The 22291-nt window shown below is 35.7% G+C and overlaps 1 protein-coding gene across 1 annotated transcript in view; it reads left to right on the top strand.

Moving 5' to 3' along the window:
* Positions 1-22077, top strand: part of LOC117337860 (U-scoloptoxin(05)-Sm1a-like) — a 31307-nt gene extending 9230 nt beyond the window's left edge. Inside the window, exons 2-4 of the mRNA XM_033898997.1 lie at positions 43-442; positions 18085-18225; positions 19000-22077. Coding sequence (XP_033754888.1) covers positions 361-442; positions 18085-18225; positions 19000-19205 — 429 coding nt within the window. The 5' untranslated portion in view covers positions 43-360 and the 3' untranslated portion in view covers positions 19206-22077. The remainder of the gene's footprint in view (positions 1-42; positions 443-18084; positions 18226-18999) is intronic.
* The last annotated feature ends 214 nt before the right edge of the window (positions 22078-22291 follow it).

Genomic DNA, 22291 nt, shown 5'->3' with positions numbered 1-22291 from the left:
TATGTTAAAACGCCTTATTAATAAAACATTGATTTCTTTCAGAAACATCCATTGCTCCGCTGACTCCTACAACATTCATCGCTACCCTATGTCCTCGATCTGCTCCGAGGAGCTAATCACATAATGTAAGCAACGCTAGAGCTACAATGACTATTGGTGCCAGGCCACACCTGCTGAACGTTTTTCAGTGTCATTGTCTGTCACACAAGTCTATAACATTACCTGTCATCGGATGATGGGAGTATTATCCGCAAGCGTTCCACGACTTCACAACGTCAGAGTTTGATCATGTCGCTTTGGCGACGGAGTCATTTGTGCTTCCTCTTTGGAAGAGAGAGATGTCTCGGGAACTAATTAAGGATGAATCGGTGTTTGGAGAAAGATATCAACGGCTTTTCTGTGATTTTAGCTATTGTTGGATTGTATTTTCAACTTTGCAAAGGTAAGAGTGAAAGATACTTCTCTATATATAACATTTTAAATGTTATGTTTAACTTTTGTTATGTTTGAATATATACCACATTTAGTATTACTTTTGGCTTTAATAAAATGAAATTGACAAGAAACTTTGTTATTTAGATAAAAGTATCATTATCTATACATGAACTGTATCTTGTTAATTTAAACAACAAATAATGAATGTATGCATGCCAAATTTAACTCACTTGAATTAAATACTTTTATATCATTTTCTTCAGAAGTAAAATAAAATAACGTAGCTACACTATCGAATACCCAACCATGGCCCTTAGTACTTCGACAAATAAAGTTTGATCCTACTTTGAAAAGCATTGTACACCGAAACAATCAATCTGAAACCTATAGTCTCCACTATCTTATCTAATATGGCAATAAAGTTGTGTCCCACGATGATAGAATTAATGTACTTTGCTTCATCGCAGGTCTAGTCATACTTTGAATACGGATTGGAATTGAAGTTTAATAGGCATTTATTAATACAACTTTTGAACCGTACTCTGTGACAAATGCAGAAAACAAAAACAGACATGTCTTAAAGATAAACACTGCATTTCTGTGAATTTTATATATTTCACTAGAATTCCATATCAAAATATTAAGACACACCTTTCAACATTGGCCTAATTACCGGTAGTGGACCATATTCACTTAATGAATCAGTTCAATTTCCAGAGGGGAATTTCTGTCATCAAAAAGATCAACTCAATGCAAATTACTTTAATGAGAGGCATTCAAAAGTAATTAAAGTTGCAAATGTTGTTTTGATTAACTACAAATTAGCACGACGGTAATTCATCCAAACACTGAATAATTACAATAACACTGAAGTTTTTTTTATTGGATAACCAATAATTTCACGGAAAAAGTTCGACGTGGACGGAATGATAGAGGAACAATGTAACCTTGTTATCTTGAACTCAGGGGGGGGGGGGGGGGGGGGGGGGGGGGACTTTGAGATATCGCGAGTATTTGAGATAACAGACTATGTTTTATATAGAATTTGTACTGTCTAAGGTTAGGTTTTTGTTTGAGCTCTGCAGGGAATTATCAGATTTCGAGATCACGACGTTTGACTGTATATAGAAGAAGTATTGCATAGAGCCTCTAAGCAAATCAACGTGGGTATTGCATAGACGTATGATGTTGTCGCGCGATTAGATTTAAGATAAGTAACCAATTATGATGTTGTTTGGCATGATGTCATCGTACATAACTTAGACATCCCAGTCAGAAATCCGTGGTATTATTTATTCAACATACCAGGAAATGTATTGTTAACTGGTGATTGTCACAATTAAGTGTTCACTAAATGGTGGCTAGACTGTTATATTTAATTAATACAGAGATAACTGTTGATGGAATGCGAATCCCAGCAACTTAAAAGAACCAGCCAGCGTCCATTATCCTTTTTATTGATAAATTTTTTGATGATAAAGTAAAATAGGTACATTTCTATGTTAAACCGAAAGACAACTGTCTTGACCAAGTGTTAACATTGTATGCAACTAAGATTTGACCAAGTGTTAACATTATATGCAATTAAGATTTGAACTTGACAAGATAACGAAGAAACAATAGGAAAATGACCTAAATACACTTTATTTTGGCAGCATATAGAACTGAGAAATGTAATGCATCATCATCATCATCATCATCATCACTTGGCATCTATTTTATTGAAACACTTGTGCCATAAAAGGAGAATCCAACATGTAGATTTTTCTTGTTTAGTTGATTTTTAAGGACATTTTAGATTAATTTCCTTGTTTTCATTATGTTGTGCCAACATGATAATTAGTTTTACAAAAAATTGAAGGAATAATAATTGATTTCGTTTGAAATAGCGATTAATAAACTGCAAATTGAAAATGGCAGCCTTACGGTACTTGTAATGAACAATGCTAACAGTGTAACTTTGTTTAAAAAAATCTTCCTTTTCTACCAAGATGAAGGTCCATCATCTGATAACTGTATGTCAATGACAGATTAATCCGTTAATTTACATTCAATTTCGTCTGTCGTCGAACTAATTGTGTTCTAAGTGATACTGACGGAGTCGTAGTCTCGTGAATGTTTGATCCAAAGCTATTCACTTTGTTGTTTGAAGCGTAAATCAATATGCAAAGTCAATTATATGGATTTTGAGTAACAAGGGAGGCTTTACGCCCGAGTGATATATATAACGGTGCTGATTTGTTACCGGGGTAACGAGAAACAATCGAAAACTAACTAATCTAATTCTCCCAACTACAAATAAAAGAAAGCGAGAAAAAACAACTCTTCGACAGCTTTTACTGTCCAAGTTTCTTTCTGTAGGACTTACGTGCACAAGAGCGATTTCTGTCATGTATACAGCATAAGCTATGTATTCAATCAATTGGTGGACAAGCCCGTGTCTGATAATAACGATGATGTCATAAATATGTAAACACCAGAGCTTTACTGAGGATTAGGAAGAAATTAGCATCACAATCAAAGCCAATGTATTTGTAAATACGTTGTAAATACGTTGTTTTAGTGCCACAGGCGGACATGCAAGCTTACCTTATCAGCAGTTAGAACAAGTAACACGCGTTCAGAACTGACAATGGCAAGGAATGTTAAACCACAATGTCTTACAAGAGAGATTTTCAACTATCCCTGACGGATACCTCTTATGTCTCCGAAGACATTTTTATCTGTAATGTCGCAAATACTTCAGCTTGTAAAGGATTTTTTTCGATAAATGTTCAAGAGAATATTTTGCCAACCATGATATTTTCAAAACTGGTTTAGCATCAGTAGCTATGATAATATGAAGGAGGTGCCAGCGAAAGATTCACTTATGGAAGCAATTATAGTGTCCTCACACTGAAATATCGAACCATGAAATGGTGACAAGGAACCGCACCCGTTTACATTATATTGACAATGTACCAGCACGTATCATTATTTATATTGGCTTGTCTCGGTCTGTACCAACTGTCTGCCCCCTTTGTTTGCTCGCAAGGGGCGACTTAATTTTGGTTCTTATCGCTTCTCTTCTTTCTAGCTTCTGTAATATTCTTTATGCATCGGTTGAGCTTTCGCTCATGTAAGGAAGATTTAAGGTGCTGTCCCCACGCCGAAACATGCCAGACTTTATAACAATGGTAGTCGCTACTCTTGCTTAGCGCTCTGCATTTTTGGGAGTGGGACGACTCGTTCGCTCGTTGTCAGTGAAATGAGACCGAGTATGCTGCATGCTGGGTATCTCCGACAGTTTATTTCAGTCGGCACAAGTACTGCGCGATCACAAGGAAACAAACATGAACATACCGCTGTCTCCCAAAACGCACACGCATTCAACACACATGCATCTATCATATAGATGAGACTGAACTTTAGCTGTGGCTAGGAATATGCTGAACCGAACCAAAAAAGGGGAAAAAACCAATGACGTTCTTGAAACAGTACCTCTCTGTTGACCGACACGTTTTTGTTTCAAACGAGGCTTATTTATTAAAGAACTTTTCAGAGCAGACCACAGACACATTGTCATTTCCTTCAATTTCACATAAAGGTATGGTTTTACTTAAGTTTATTCTCTCTGTTTGTAGAACTTCCCAAATCTAAATATCACGAAGTCTGCACTCACTTTTGCAGCGGGTCAGACATGTTTTGCCCCCTTTCGTTTATAGAGCGGATGTCAGTTCGCTCTTGCACAGCTTCTATGTTTCAATGTTTAAAACTTATGTCTTATTTTCAGCGAAAATGTCATAAAAACCTGTTATATATTGCTATGCGGGATGATTTGTTTCCCTTGCTTTGACATCCAGACAAATATGAAGTATCGTGTGCATCTTGAATTGATTTTATTCACAGACCACCCTGGCCCTCAAAACTGACCTCACATATGTTTGGTTGTTGTTGTGAATATTCCCAGACACTTGGATTTCATCAAAGACAAAAGAGAACATGGGGTTGAAAAATGAATTTGATAATTTGCATTGTTATGCTTAATTATGAATACGCCTGACATATATCATTGATTTGTCCAACAAAGACTTATCAGTAATGCTTGTGGGTAAAATTAGAAATCCAAATCAAATGGCGTTATGCGTAAAACCCACCCCATATCGTGATATCATAGCTTCGTCACAAGTATTCAATCAATTTTTAAAACGAGCAAAAATGCTGTCTGATTGTCACATATGGTTTTCAGCTTTAAGTACACTAAAAATTAATGTCACGTAAACTGTGTTTAGAACTATAAATCATTTTATCATAAAACTTGCCCGTCCTCCAATGTCATACGGCCATGTCATAAATATCGTAGGAAACATGTGTTATAACACTACTGTGACGTCATAATAAATACGCGACCTCGCATGGTTGTATTGGAAGACGGAAACGTCCCATCTGAGCCCGATTTCACTTGTCTTAAATCGAAGCGAAAATTGAAATTGTTTTGTTTATATTCTCATAAATAGTAGTTATATGATGAATAGAATCTTACTCTCGTGGTTATGCTATATCAAATTATTAAACTCTTTTAATAAATTCTATATGACATAGTCACTCATTGAAGATCCTCTGTATCCAAGCTGTTGTAAATTCATTGACTATTTTGGAATACTTTTATGTATATTTACTCATTACGTCTTGTACATGTATGCGTCATCAGTGCATACGTCATCTCTTTCGAACGGTTATACGATTTAAATACCATAAACTAATATTGCCGTGAAATTGAATGACAGTCTTCTACATGCTGTGGTGGAATTGGACAGGCTGAAGTTTCGAGTAAGTTCATCGCGTATAGCAAATCACGTTCTTGACATCTCGAGTCAATAGGGAATGCACGTAATTAGTGGCGGGCCTAATCTCCAATATCATGGCCAGTCCCTCTATATATAGGGTCATAATAGGTAGAAATAAACCTTCATGTAGGATAATTTACCTGGATCAAATAAAGCATTATTCCCCTGGCTATGTTTACTGACGTAAACCTTGGAAATATCGTGACCAGCGTACTAAACAATCTAAAAGATATTATTTTATTCATCAAAATCATGTATTCGTATGTTTTAATGATTCAGCGTAATTGTCGAAAAGTAGGTTGATTTTTATAACAACTGACCCTCTTCCTCATATACGATAGGATGTACTGTAAACGTACTTTGTCGACTTAAATTTTTGCGCAAAACAATTTAAAACAAACTAACGGAATAATGAATTAGCAGACCAACAAGCATTGCTATAGAAACCAGTGAAGATAAACTGCAAGTAGCGTAATCCTAATTTAGCGGAATGCTACCAGCGCGGAAAATTCTAAAATAAGACTAGCGCTATTGTTTACAGTACTTGCAATTTTATATTGGTCTGTTTCCTCCACCTATACCCCATCAGCTCTTAGATCTATTGGACCATTTAAAAATTCTTGTAACCACGTTCAAGTCAAGGCTTTCATTGAAGTCAGTCGTCTTCCAAAACTCGATAAACTGTCAGACATGGCCAACAAAGGCCGCGATAGCTCAGTCGGTTTAGAGCTCCGGCCACGTAACCTCAGGTGAACATCCGAGATGCTTGGATTGACACCCCTATCCGTGTTGGTTTGTGTTTCTCGGGAAGCTGAGAAACAGGCCAATATGTGATGTCGTGTCTGTGTATTTGTGCAAGACACTTTACCCTAATTGCTCTTGATGGCATGCAATGGGTCTCCTGTATATTGTTCGGAGAGGTAGTCACCAACTAATACAATGATATCCCACCTCAAAATGATCCGGTTGTTCATGGGGGCGATAGACTAAGTAAACAAAGGAACAAAGAAACATACATGGTCTGCATTCAAGGATGTTTAACTACGTAAACTCAATGACAGAAAGTGACCGTTATCTATCCGGGGAATGTCACGGTAGACAAAGACCTATTGTGGCATAACGGCATTCAGTCCTAGTACAATGTACATGTATATTCATGGTATATAAGTCAATTGTCTACATATTAGAGCTTCTTCCGTTTGTGTTTTAATTTGTATGAATATGTATTGCCCTTTTAACTGCTTTTAAAGCAAACATGCATTTTTTTTGTAACTATTTCATATATATATTTCAGATTTCGTATTTTGGTGGACGTTAAGGTGTATATCAAAATTAAGTGTACTTACAAAAGTTGTGTAATACGGTACTGTAAAAACTTTACTTTCCGAATGATTCAAAATTTTCACTAAAGTTTAAAGCAAATCGAATGTACTTATCATGGTTTTGTTTTGTTTTGTATTGAATAACGTCAAAAAGGTATCATAATCAAAGCCAAGACGCGTGCGTATAGGGTTTGTCATTTTAGGGAGGCTGTGATAGCGCAGAACTGCCGACTTTATAGTGTTACCACACTGAAGCATACCGCCGAAAACACCCAGCACACTTTCTCCGGTCACATTACACCGACAACTGGCAAAACAGTCGCCCTACTCCAAAAATACTGAGCGCTAAGCAGAAGAATGTGATTTCCAAATAAACTGTTTCTTTGTAATTTTCGTCAATTTATATTACTCAAAATAATTCTTGCTAGTTATTTCAGGAACATACATACTTAGTTGAAGGAAAGGCTTATTTTCAAATAAGGCTAAGTTTTGATGCATTTATTATTGTAACTTATATCGTTCGTAAAGTATAAACTAACTACATACAGAACGTTGATTGATGTGTCACACGCATAATTTCGTTCAATACAATAGCATCAAATGTTTTTATTGAGCTAATAATGAGCACACCATATCGTTTTGAATCATACTCTCTGGACACGAGAAGGTAAACTTGTACACTGTATTATAGTTTATTTTGGAAAGGCTTATCATCAAGCAAAATGTATTTTAAAGTAACCTTTTCTCGTAAGAAACTTATTTTCAAAAGAGGCTTATTTTCGAGTTTTGGGGGTATATCCTTGACAATAACGAAATAATAGTAGATAACCCCTTGCAAAATAACATTCCGTACATTGCTTTTGGATCTGTTGACTTGCAATAAACAAACTGTACAAAGTACATTAGTGAAGCTTTTAAAGCATATAGCTCCTGTAGAAGCCATAACATAGTCTCGTTTCGATCTCGCCTACAAAAAACACGTTGAGGTCGAATGTACGCCTTTGATACCTATCTGGGAGAAACTCTGGCAATAATTTCTGTGGTAGACTCGAGATAGAACCATAAATGCCAATTTTGTGTTTTTCCTCTAGAAGACCAATGCCATAAACACAGATTTCATCTACTCTGATTCGTATTCGTCTTAAAAGGCGTGTAAATGCTGGACACTTGCATAAAGCAATTCAATACAATTTTCACGGGATACATTGGAATCCTATTATATACCAGTAAATGGTAGGGGCTGGTTTCTCAAGGCAGCAGATGTAATGTAAAAACTAAATACATCAGTGCTGATGGGATTATTATCTTGTCAAAGATTTCTAAGCGAGAAATAAAAAGGTACAACCCTCTCGTCCAATTCAGATCGGTGCCGGATCGCATGTCAAATCAGCGCATTACCACAATACAGCACACGTTTTAAATGTTCGTAACTGATGACTCAACAATAAGTATTGTTGTAGTAAAATGGAAATCACGATTCGCGTTTCGTAAATGGATTCCTCCCTCAAATTATACGTTGGTTTGAGAGAATACCGACAGGAAACGAATGCACATTGCTTAAATGTGTGAAGTTAAGATCACCCAGCATTTATTTTTCCTATCTTGTTTTCCCTACCGATACTTAGCAAATCTCAGAAGGACTGTTACATTTCACTTTGAAATTGATGTGACATAACTGTATAGTTTCCATCACTTTCTTAACATGTAATTTGTGGCTAGTTTTGTAATAATGCATTAAGTTTACTGTGAAGTACAGTGTGCAAATCACCACGACACTATCGTGATCTAGGGAAACTCTGGCAAATATGCTAGGGAAACATCGGCAAAATAAGGTAGGGAAACTCCGGTAAATAAGATAGGATAACTACGGCAAATAGGATTAAGGAATGCCGCCAAATAAGCTAGGGAAACACCTGCAAATAAGCTAAGGAAACGCCGGTAAATAAGCCAGCAATAAATAGCATGTAATAACGGATGTTACACGTTTTGAATCACCGTTCCCAGTGGCCAACCCCTATTTTCTTTCGTCTGTAAACAATACGTGTTACCGCTATTTACATAAATAATTGCAAATGTGTTTTTATCGAAATCTGAAGGACATGTTTATCACAGGGTCTAATTGTGTATGCTACATGTCGAGTGCAATTGGAAATCCAAAATACGTTTCAACTGTAAGCAGTAATAAAATAATCTCCTTGAAATTTATTCTATATTATATATTGTTGTGAAGAGATAACCAATTAATATGTGCAATTTTTCCAGTGTGTTGAACGTGACATCCCGAAAAAAAATAAATATGCATGAACCAACATACGATATGGAATCGTCCTGACATTAATGTGGTTGGACAGATACACAGTATTTAAGTCCGTTGTTTAAAGTCCACATTCATCCATTTCATTTCAATGACCCGACAGTGATGCAAACTATGCGTCAACACCAAAGTTTATGAATATTCAAATAAAATATAAAACCAAAGAATTCTCCTTTTTTGTTGAATATATCGCGAAAAAAAACCATGATGCCCATCCCCATCATTCTCACTGAATAACTAGGGTTTATTCCCCCCGCAGTTCCGCAAGTAGGTATCACTAGGTAGGCCCGAAGCGGCATTGTCGGTCGTCGTTTGCCGTAATTTTTTCTCCTCGACCCAGGCTCTTAACCTGATCTCCATTATGGGCGACACCATATATGCGTACAGTCTGTTACAGTCGTTAGACTGTTTTTATGGGTATGTACATGTGTCTTTGGGCATTTCTTTAATGCTTTCTAGTTCACTTGGTTGCGAAACAAAATGCGGATGGATGGCGACAGTAGTTTTTTGAAAAATTCATCGCTAATATATTTAATGAAATCAAGGTAGACGAGAGGCTTGTAACTTTATAATCTCGAAGTCAGTCGAATCATAAAAAATCGAGTTTATTTTATGTAGGATTTTATTGTCGAACCTGATTTGTTTTACTTCCGAGTTATGCAGGGTCTTCGGGTTACTTCAAGATGACTAAGTTTAATTGTTTAATCAAAATGATAAATAATTTTAAAATAAATACATCGAAGATATTTTTTGTTTGTTTTGTTCTTTGCTTTTATTGTGCAACGATTTGAATATGTTGGGCAATTACTGTAGTCCCGCAATCGGAGAGGACAATTTGTATTTTGTCATACTGCCAAAAATGAAGTATCTCTATTGCATAACTTTGCTGATTTGAGTCACTATGTCGCTAACGCAAGCAGTAAACACGCACGGTTTCTGAAATATCTGGAAATATATAGCTGATACAATCAATTTTAGCTTGATAAAAGAACTTTTCAGTAAATGTAGTATTGTTGTAAGTTTAACAGAAAGAGTACAACACATACAATTTTAAACAGATACAATATGTACTTAAAGATGAATAAAACTGCACCTTACAACGGTTTCCTGCTTTCAGGACGCTTCAGTGAGGATAGAGCTAATATGTATTGAAATACAGATAACCGAGTGGTTAAGGTGTCCCGACACTTTATCACTAGCCCTCTACCTCTGGGTTGCGAGTTCGAAACCTACGTGTGGTAGTTGCCAGGTGCTGGCCGTAGGCCGGTGGTTTTCTCCGGGTACTCCGCTTTCCTCCACCTCCAAAACCTGGCACATCCTTAAATGACCGCGTCTGTTAATATGACGTTAAACAAAAAACAAACAAACAAACAATCTTGTATGCCTATAATTTCGGAAGAGGTACACCTCTGACGTACAAAATGACGCAATACTTGTTATTTTTGTAATATCATTGATTAATCATTTGAAACTTGTGTAACTTCTTATTGTATGCATAACATTTAATTGCTCGTTTAAGCCAACGAAATAAACCGGTATAAGGAAAATGAATTCATTTTCTCCCAAAAGTGTTTGGTGTCGGTCATTGCCTTCATATCAAAACACATTCTTACCTAACAGCAATCGACAACGAAGGATATATTTCTTACGAAAGTGTTTGAAGCCGGTCAGTGCCTTCATCTCATAACACAATCTTACTTATTGGCAATCAACAAGATTTGAAAGATTAAATCATTTCTCATAAATGCTTTTGCTGTCGGCTACTGCCCTCACCATTTACATAAATCAACTTGATTTACTTTACACCAGTTAGGAAACAAGTTATATAAACTTTTATTGATAATTTTTATAAGTGGGTGCTCAAAGAGAGCCTTAATGTCTGAGAAAACCGAAGTACACGGATAAACCAACATTGTCGGTCAGGTAATCCGTTTCATTCCCTGCTCAACTGAAACCTCACATATCACTCAATGTAAAACGGCGATAATGGGTGCAAGGCTTCACTTTATTAGTTATCCGCTAGGTCCAACCAGCGTGCGAACCCAGTGCTGACTAGAATGAGATGAGTGTTTAATTTCTTTTTTCTTGACCGACAACATGAGAGAAATCTGAGATCAATATAAACAGATCCACATACCTTATAGTGAATGTCGGCTCTGTCCGTTTTTCTCAATATTGATATTGTCTAACTAGACCTCATTAGTTCTTCATTCATTCTCCCAGAAAATTCCAATAGGATTCTCTCAAGTAGTAGAACGGCCATACGTCCTGGTGATTCTGAAAGCACAAATAATGAGACAAATGAACATCTCTTCTGCGAAAATTGGTGTTTGGTTCTTGTGACACTATTATTAACAAACACTGTTCAGGACCTTTTAGAGACGGACGGCAATGTAGGTCAGTAGTGAAAGAACCCGTGGTTCCTTTCATTCTTGCTTCCGTTGTTCATAACGATGGCTTCTGCGTATTATTAGCCACACATTATAAGCAGTCAGTTATTTTATTCCATAAAAATTCGCATTCAAGTTACAAGTATACGGAATGTCCGGATCTTCCTCAAAAAGGATATATTTATAGGTATGTATGTATATCTTAGAAAAATTTAGAATAATAAAATTTGGCTTAATAAGGTATTATTGCACCTCATCGAGATTTCAACATTTTCGACCCTTTTCCTTTTCCTCCGTTATAAGTATCAACACAATAAGCTCTTGGCATCACTGATGAGTTTTAGAAGGACAAACAGCGGTAATGTGTTCCTAGTATCACTGACTGGACCAAGAAGGACGAAACAGCTTAACAATGTCCCTAGTATCACTGACGGGACCAAGAAAGACAGACAGTTGTATGATGTCCCTAGTATCACTGACGAGTCCTAGAGGGACAAACAGCTGTATGATGTCCCAGGCATCACTGACAAGTCCTAAAATGACAAACAGCTGTACGATGTAATATGAATAATATTTTCTTCTACTTATCTAACTTGTATTTGAGCTAGCATTCTTGTTTGTCTTTTATACCAAGCTTCTATCATTAACCCCTGTTAACCGATGTTTTCTTCAAATTCAAATTTTGCGTTAGCCATCACGACAAAGAATGCAAGCAATGGCGCTTTGAGTTTTACATGTTGCATAAATCTATATATCTACAGTCAACACTGTTTTACTGTATTTCAATGTTGGTTTTTTGTTGTTGTTTTTTTTTTGTTTTTGTATGTTGGCGCTTAAGTAATCTTATTGTATCTGTGTCGATGGAATTTGTCGATGTAAAGACCTAGATTTGAAAATCTAAATTAAACATGTATTCACCATATCCGTGGTATAGCGGCGCGATGTACAGATACTAGTATCATACGTAAATAGAAATACGACTCGTATCGATTCTGTACTTATACAATGAATAAAATTATAGGACCTTACGGTAAAGAAACCGGGTCTCGATATCAGTTGACAACATATCCCAGAAATCGAAATCGTTTTCCCTTACTAAGGAAATATAACTCTTGGAAATATTGACTGAGGCAGTAATGGGCATCGTAAATGTTTTCGGTTTCTGTTACGCGGTATAAATTATTAACACTATAACACCCTTAATTTGTAAACGTTTTAAAGATGGCCGTCTTAATTTTCGTTTCCCTGTTGTATCCTAACGCGTTATACTAGTGTAAAAGTGGAGATTATCTCAAGATAATTTCCCTTTAACTAAGTTGTAAGATGACGTTCACAGAGCAAGATGTCGCTAGCTCGAGGCCCAGCGCGAGCAAGATATTTTTCGTTACTTCTTCCTTTTACATATTTATGGGAATGAGTTATATGGTAGCTTTCTGAGCTGAATATCTAAATCATTCTCTTTTTAAACGGATCTGTAGCTAAGGTGGCGGCTTGGATGTCTCTAGTTTTGCTATATGTCTGTTTAATGAATGCTATGTCGCCGATGTCCAAGCGTAGTCTATAGATACAGGTTAGGGGCCACGTCGTAAGGTTTTTGTGTATATGCTCTTCAACATATTTTTTTCTACAATAAATTCTTTTGAATGCAATTGGCGAGTTGTTTGTCTTAATACGGAAGTGACGACAAAGAACATCAGACAAGAACCTAGGTTTTGCCTATACGAAGAGTGACGACACGTGTATATGGACAAGTTTTCTAGACCTGTACACTCGATGATTGGTACGATTTTGTATTATCTAACGTCATATCAACAGTCATGGTCATTAAAGGACGGTTTTTCTCGTGTGTGAGATGCATGCGTGGTGTGGGTGTGCCTTAACAATCTTTAATAGTTTTCAAAATGACCGCCTGTTGGTCATTTTTCTTTCCAATCATGCACCTACAAAATTCGCAATGAATACGAGGCCAGAGAGAACCTACTTGTGCAATTTGAGAAACTTGCTTGGTCCATTGGTGTTATTCATACCAGCGCGCTTATGGTATGACTTTTCAGTGAAATGACAATATCGACTCGCAGTCCTTAGTCAACCATTAAAGTAGGCAATGGACAAATTGCATTACAGGATTTTTACAAACAGAGTTAGAAGCAAAAAACCATCGATGGATCATTATACCATGAATATGTAAAACGACCCTTTAATCATTTGGTTTATTTTGTTTAACGTCCTATTAACTGCCAGGGCCATTTAAGGTCGTGCCAGGTTTTGAGGTGAAGGAAAGTCGGAGTACCCGGAGAAAAACCACCAGCCTACGGTCAGTACCTGGCAACTGCCCACGTAGGTTTCGAACTCGCAACCCAGAGGTGGAGGGCTAGTGATAACGTCTCTGGACACCTTAACCAATCAGCCATTGCGGTCCCCATCCCTTGAAGCAACGTCTAAATAAAGCATGATGGAATGATGGACGACGTTACAGGACAAACACTTCATATAAAGTTAATCATCAAATTACCTTACAGTGACGTTTAAAGGACCCAATGTATCATATTCATGTGATAAATGAAAATAATCTTGAAAAACAATTTATATACAAATATGTTCATATTTTTGTAGATTCAAGACAAATCTGACATCATGATAGATGCGTTATGTTGAATTGAAAGTACTCAGAACAAGATTCTGGCTTAATTATACGATGTACCAAGTCATACAATCCATCATGTTTATTTCCCCATTATTGATCAAAATTAAAAACGCATTTTACCTTTGGAATACAACAGTGAAGGGTCCGAACAGAGCTAATGAGTCGGCAACTGTTGTCTAGGATGCTTCAGAATTAGTTCATCATCACCGCTTTTTCATCGATTTCCTTTCCTGCATTGTAAATTGCCACACTTAACAAATGAACGACGTGCACCTTTGAAGTAACTTGAACGTCACTCTTTTTAGAAATATCCATATAAAGCTTTAATACATAATTGGAAGAAAGAGATTATTTTTCGATGTCATCTGATGGTTGTTTTTAAGCTGAATCATTAAAGCTAATTACGGTGTGATCTTGATTCATCATTTCATCAATTGCCTTTCTGATAATGATAATACATGATCTCTTGATAGATAGAGTACAGTGGTTAAGATAATGTAAAATATAATCTAGCTCCAAGGTTTGGCCTCGTCGTCATTGCTGGTACATAGTATCATATCTAGGTCATATAACAACGGCTATGATTATACAGATAATATGCTACTTAATGCGCAATTACAAGGAAATTAACTGCGAAAAGATTAGATGAATACAAATGCATACACTCCAAGTAAATAATCCGACAGGCCATCTTTAGGCTAAAAGGCAGTTCTCACTAATCTTAGCTAGAAAGGCAGCCATTAACTACCTCTTTCTCAAGAGTTACCACAAGCCATGTTTTTGGCTCCAATGAAGCCTTTCGATATCATATAGCATAGTTTGGAGTTGTCAACGGCGCCAAATATATAATATAAAAGAAACCCCTGCCCGCGATAAGGTTCGCATTAGCAATTAACCTCTTGCTCTTCGAGTGGACATCATACATCCAGGTTAATGGGCGATTCCGTTAGCCTGAGCTGTTATGATGACTCTCCGCTACTTTTACTTAACCCTCAAACAGAACGAATGAAGAGCTTATACTCTCCAATATTACAGCTATGTTAAATAACATGACTCCGAAAATATGCATTTTATCTTTACTCTAAAAATAATAACCCTATTTATTTCACATTAATTGTTAAAACATGCGAGGGGTCCCACTGTAGAGAAAAAGCAGAGAACCTGGACGTGGTCGGGCACGTGAAACCATACCTTTTCACGTCCGATAAGGGAATTCAACCTCAACCACTTTGGTAAAATACGAGTGGTCTTCCACTACGCAATCCGACCACCCTATATAGCGAATGTCTATACTGTAATATGGTACATTATTTCAGTCTACATATATAAAGAGGATCTTTAATAGTGTCTTTAGTATTAACAGATATTATTCAAGAGTGGGGCTAGTATTTTTCACGAGTGTGCAGCATAAATGAAAAATTCAAAATATTAGCCACACAAGTGAAATGTATTTGGAATTACTGAAGGTACTGTATGGTATTTTGTTTATTACGCTTTTACAGCAAAATATACATGGTCATCTTTTAATTTCCCGATTGCCGTTTGTAAGCAATGTTTTGATTGGTATAATGAGGGAAAAGTGAAGTGATACTTTTCCTTTAACAGAATAAATATTTTTCGACATTTCATTGGTAAAAATGTAATAAAAAAAATATATATGTATCCAATCACATTACTTTGACATAGTACGTCAGTTCTAACAGAGACATTTGATCATGGCAGTTCATTATTATTCATATTTTGCATTAAGGAGCTTTTGATTTAATTATGATAGGAATGTCAGTATTCTTATACCACATACTATCAATAGGCTGGGGCTGAAGCTTTTCGTTCAGAAAATAATATCATCTTATATTTTACCGTATTTTTTATTTACATATATATATATATAGATAGATAAAGGTTCCTGTCGTGAAAACGACGTCACCAGACTTAGATTTGCTGGTGAAGCGTGGAGTTATTGTCATGACGACCGCTCATCAGACTGTCTGCTGCAGACCACCTGTTGCGGTTTTTCTGTATGGGATATAGCTGTTAGCTACTTGTTTTTATGACAGCTCGACAATTGAGTTTCAATCTGAAGATATATGAAGATCCGACCACATTAGTTCGACAGAGTACTGTTCTAACAAAGACATTCGGCAATGACCGGATCACAATGCATTGATACAATAACTGAACCGACTGACTTTAATCTTAATCCGCCAACGAAAAGTGAGTACGAAACCATGCGAGTCAAAAACATAGACCCTGAACAATGCATTACGCTCTAAAAATGCTTTTAATTTTCAACAAATTTATTTGTCGCTATATCGCTCAATGCTAATGTATTTTATGATAATGAAAATAAATAAGGCTTTATTATCTGTCTTGTAGTAAACCGACACTTCCAAAGTTAACATATATGTACAATGCATGTAGGAACAGTAGCCCAATTAACGGTATGATTATTCATTGTTTACAAAACAATACCGTTGTAGATGTGTTAAGGTCGCTATAGTTACTCCACTTCTACAGACGCCGGATTTTTCATTACTACAACTTCCTACATTTCTTCTGCACAATCAGGTCGAATACATCACACACGTGACACATTTAACACTGCAATCGGCAGTATATCCTTCAAATCGTATGGAGTTGTGTTAATTGTGCCATTTATTTGCTTCATACCCAAGAGGCATTGAAAAATAAAACTTATGAATACTTCGAGAACGGCGGGTTTAATTCGATTTACATCTGTGATGAAGCTCCGCTAAAACGACAATCCAAACACCGGTTGATGTGTTCCGGGAATGCTAATCAGGAAATAAATCAGATAATTTGGAGCGAAGCGAAATGGAATTGACGATTATTGTGCTTACGGTGGGATATATCTCACCCAGATTCGACAGTGCGTATATTGTTTGCCCTCAATCCCTACCGTTTTACGCCGACTTATACTATCCTGTTGTGGAAAGACGGCTCGCAATGCCGATGCACCGTTAATTATCCGTAATACTCACTTCAGCACAGTTTAACTTAGTAAAATCATGCCATTCTACAGGTCGATTCCTCACTTTAAAATGTAATATACAAATGCTCATTTATGCAAATATCATATAAATAGATACGTAGTTTATAATGACACGTACTAATATCAATTTGTCAGTTTATTCAACATTCTATCAAGTATAGGTTATTGTGAAAGTGGAACACGTTTGAGGTCTCGCTGTTTATAACAACTAAAATGTTGAGCGTCCGCCCATGTAAGGAAGGCTTTGGGTTCTGTTTCCTGGCCGAGGCAAGCTTTAGTCTATCATCTGGTACATGCTGCTTTTGCTTTACGCTGAGCTTTCAAGCACTTGTGGTAAGACCGCCTGTTAGCTACCCATAATGAACAATCATTTGTAGACGTTGTATTTCAATGACAATATTGTGTGAACAGAACGTAAACACTACAAAACAGAACCACTCTCGTTGTAATGATAATTCCAGTACCTTAACAATATTGTAAAGACAATTTGGACAGAAAGAATAAGGATAGAAGGATAAGAATAGTTATTTTCTATTACGTAATACCAGGACCTTATTGCTATGATGGACTTCCAAACGAATCTCTAAACCAGCAAATTATCAAAGATTACACTAAATCCAACGATAATTCCTTCCCTATAAGGTATAAATTTAATCAAGTGAAAAGTTGAAAAAAAAAAAAAAAAAAAAAAGAATTACAGAACAATGAAATATAGAACAAAGAATTAGAAATACAGAACAATGAAATACAGAATGATGAATATTGAATATAATCTGCATTAACTCTTTCTCCTATCTAGCACTCGTCAGTGAATCATGGGTTCAGCATTTTGAAATCATGAGAGAATGTTAGGAATATAAAATTTTGCCGTAAAAATATTGCAGGCAGTCCGAGGGACAGGTGATATTTTAGGCATTTTGTTCCTAATGCAACCGGTGGCGCCTTCCCTGTCTCTTACTATCAATTTAATTCCTTGTCCGGGTGGAGTCTTTGAATTGCCCTCCCGACTGCCTGAATCATCCGAGTGTTATAAGCACGCTTTCTACTCCGACACTTGATCATGTATGACATCATGATCACAGAATGCTAAACACCAATTATGTCATATAATTATCTTAGTTTTCTTTTCATTCACTCTAGTTGATGGTCTTAAGTGTGTCCAGTGCAGCACTATGGTACAGAAGGGCAGACAAGTATGTCTTACCGGAAATGTTGAACCAATCAATTGCACAGACGCAAATCAAACTTCCTGTATCAAGTACGAAGGTGTTCTTAATGGCAGTAAGTATCTAATGTTATACAATCACACCCTTATATGTTTTGTGTTTAAAAGTATCAGATGTACGTTTCTTGTCCTGAGTATGAGTATGTCAAATTGGAAAAAAAGAAACAAACAAAAAACAAAAAACAAAACAAAACAAACCCCAAAATATTTGTATAGTATATAAAATATATAGATATGTCTCTCTTACAAAAATTACGCGTAATTATATTTTGACTTTCCTGCTTGGTGAATCATCGTCACCATCTTCATAACATCGTCCTCTTTCTGCATAATAATCATCATGGTATCATTATTATGTATTAATCATCATCCATCATCATCATCATCATCATCATCATCATCATCATCATCACCATCATCACCATAATCAAAAACACAATACTCTGTGTCTCCGCTGGAAAAGTAACACAAAAGTATAGCTTTCGCGACATTATTCACAGGCGAAACACTTTACTTTACCATTGTTTATTTTACCATTGTTTAATCTAACTATTGTTTACTTTACCATTGTTTATTTTACCATTGTTTACTTTACCATTGTTTGTCTAACCATTGTTTACTATACTATTGTTTACTTTAATATTGTTTTTTTACGTTACTATTGTTTACTGTACAATGTTTACTTTACTTTTGTGTACTCTACTATTGCTTGCTAATGAAAGTATCCCTCGGTTAAGATAATCATAATGAAGCGTTCGTTTTCCAAGAAGAGATATGACTTTATCCGAGTTAAGAATAATCATTCCTTGTTTATAAAATATATTTTGCAGTGAAGTTCGTTTTCCGGGACTGTGACCATGGAGACTCTGCGGATCAATGCGACGAACGGGACATAGCAGAAGAGAAGGTGAGCACATGCTCGTATAGATGTTTCCAAGATGGCTGTAACGCCGCCTCAATTTCCATAACCGATCCGTTCGCCAGTGCAGTGTCCATTACAAGCACTTTGCTATTGACTTTAACGTATCTCAACTGATGCAAGGATCGGTCTTAATCTCCTTCAGGGACGCCATTCCTGATTGATGCGGAAGATTTCGATAAACCGTCTTCTAACAGACAGCCGTTAGATTACAATCAAGTTGATGTCTCAACAAAATTTTGAGAGAAAAATTAGGTTAAATGCTTCAAGTGCAATTCCTGACACGGACTGGAAATGTTTCCCTCGTGGCGTATCGACCGTTAAACATCATGTGCAGTTTGGATGTTTCATTCCTTTAAATGAATTTGTTACTTCGTAATATTATGTGTATTTTGATGTGAATGTACAGCGTCATTTTAGCCCGCAATTCATCAAAAAGGACCAATTTATCACGTGTAACATGTATACTTAACCATCAGCATTATTTAGAAATATGTGTAAAGTTCTAAAATTCCCAAATAATCTCAAAGTAATCTCGGTCACGTTTGCATCAATGCACAAGTAGCTATATTTCTGATTCTGGTGTATCAAGTTGTTCTGTAAACATTTATATACAATGTAGCTTAGCAAGGATATTTCCCTTTCTCTGTCTTGTATGCATTTTATCAATATTAAATTTGTACGCATATATACGTAATATTATGTATATGTATTTATTTCCAAAACATCCATCTAAGAAAATCAAGTGAACTTTTTGTTGACAATTAGAAAATGATATTATCATAATTATCTGTGTTGTTTTAAAAGTGATCACTCGATTAATTTCTAGGAATATTTTTTAACATACTAAAAATGAAAATAATATAGCAATATTCACTATTTGGTCCTTTTTTCTAAACTATTCACATAATTTTGTTATGCATTAAGCAAATTTCTCGAATGTTGTTAAATAATAAAGCAAACAATATGGACGTTTATATCGGTGAGCAGGTGGTCATATTAATCTAAAAAATATGTCGTCATTTCGGTTGATATTTGATTTCAAATATTTCCCTTAATCATATACAGTTTTAACAAATAGGATCTAAAATATTTCCTCAAAAACATGGTGTTTTAATTAAAACTATCTGCAATAAAAACAGTATACGACATTCTTTTACCATGAATGTTGTGCGAGAAATGTATTTTGCTAATGTCGATATGATAATAATGAATTGGCGGGAATGCAATCGTCAATATCTCCAGAATTATGATATGTAACGGGAAAACAAAAACTAATTTTGAATAAAAAATATACAGAATTTATTGAAATTAAGTCATTTCCCAAAAACTGGACGTATACTTTTCACGTGAATTTCGCAGTACATTATTTTGTTAAGATAACTATGTCCATTAGCATTTTCTACAGTTTATATGGTAGACATACGGGTCAGTAATTCCAATGCTACCCAATCAGGGTCATTGGAAGAATCATCCAAATGACATTGATTGCAATCATTGAACTTGCTGCTCCCTGATTGGTTAGTTTGCCACGTAAAAATGTTGATTGACATCAAAATATCGTTCTGTACAGTACGATCCTATTTCAAGTGTCACTGTTGGTCACAACCCATATTTAAGTATATACTTCAAACAGGAAAATATTACACTTGAAGTTCATTAAAACGACATCATTAAATCAATTCGCTCATCTCATGTGGTATGTATAGTTCTACCATTGTAGTTGTTTGTTTTCTAAAATTTGAAACAAACATTAGGACAGTGAAAACATTTATCTTAAATGGTATACGAAGGTATTTGAAATAGATTTTTACACATTAGAAATTATTTCACAAAATGTCATCATCATTTCGGAGATTACGTTGAGAAAATAATACCAAACTTTTTATTCTGCCTGCCTTAAGGAAAACGTTGAATCATGTCTGATGCTGATGTAAAATATTGCCTTTGAACCTTGCGGTTCAATACCTACTTTCTCGCTCTCGTGTTATCTTTTATGTAGTATGGACCTGTCTAATAGAAAGACCTGTAAATTATGAACTTTCATTACATGTCTTTGTTCGGTTATTACAGGTTCCACTGTAAATACGTTGTACACGTTTTGTTTTGGATTATGTTCACATTATTGTGACATCACCGAGCCTTGATATTCCAGTCCCGGGTAAGCACGATTGTCCATTTACCAGACAACGATAAGTTAGCATGTTGTTCCATTCCTATCAATCTGATTAATTATTAGATTTGTTTCATAATGTGGTGCAAAAACGAGACTGGAATATCAAAGCTCTACTCACAGGCTTTAATTCGAATTTATTTCACTTCTATCCTCCATACACACCCTTTTGGGATTTGAGTAAGATTTCTACGGTACAACACAGCGAATCGTCCATAGAAAATCGCACACGCGGTCGACAAGCGATACCTCAACATGGCATGAAAATGTATGGTTTACTGTTAACTTATATATTTTCATGTACACCAATTTTGGCGCGTATATGAATTTAAACACATTTGCACAATGTTGAATTCGCACATCATACAGAAACTGCAATAAGCACAGGGGAAATTTATTAGAAGGCTTTCAGCAAGAAAACATTAAATTTTGGACACCAATGAAATATGAATGCTTAGAATGACCTTCACGATCACGGAATTCTCGTTAATCAAGATTCTCTCGGTGCTTCAATCCAACCACAGCAACTGTGATCATTATATAAGTTGATAATATTTATTATATAGTCATTCTTGAATAGACTATACAATTGATATTTGAAATATTATTGAAGAAATAATCACTATACAATGTAGTATTGGTAGAATTTTTGCACAAGTCCTGGATGTATCGGTGAAATTATTTGATCCAATGCCAAGTTGATTATCTGTGATTATATACGCATAATGTATTATTTTAATTAATATCACCTAACAACTTCTGTACTAATGTTATGTTGACCTTGTACTGTAAATAAAGTTTCTTTTCAAAGTTTCAGGTCTTTTTCCCAGTATTAATGATTCATTATACGGTGTATTTCAAGCGGTTGTTTGTACTGTTTCGGAAGTGCTTTTTTGATAGTCCAAAGTCAGATTAATATATAGTGGAAATTCACTGAAACACAATATCCCTAGTTCAAAGTGAAACAGTGTAAAGCAAAATGCTAGAAACAAAAAATGAGTTTGGACAGAGAAGATCCACAAACATATAG

This window comes from Pecten maximus, chromosome 1, assembly GCF_902652985.1.
Source record: "Pecten maximus chromosome 1, xPecMax1.1, whole genome shotgun sequence".
NCBI classification, from domain to species: domain Eukaryota; kingdom Metazoa; phylum Mollusca; class Bivalvia; order Pectinida; family Pectinidae; genus Pecten; species Pecten maximus.
The sequence above is the reverse complement of the archived record's forward strand: the minus strand, read 5'-3'. Positions and strand labels throughout refer to the sequence as shown.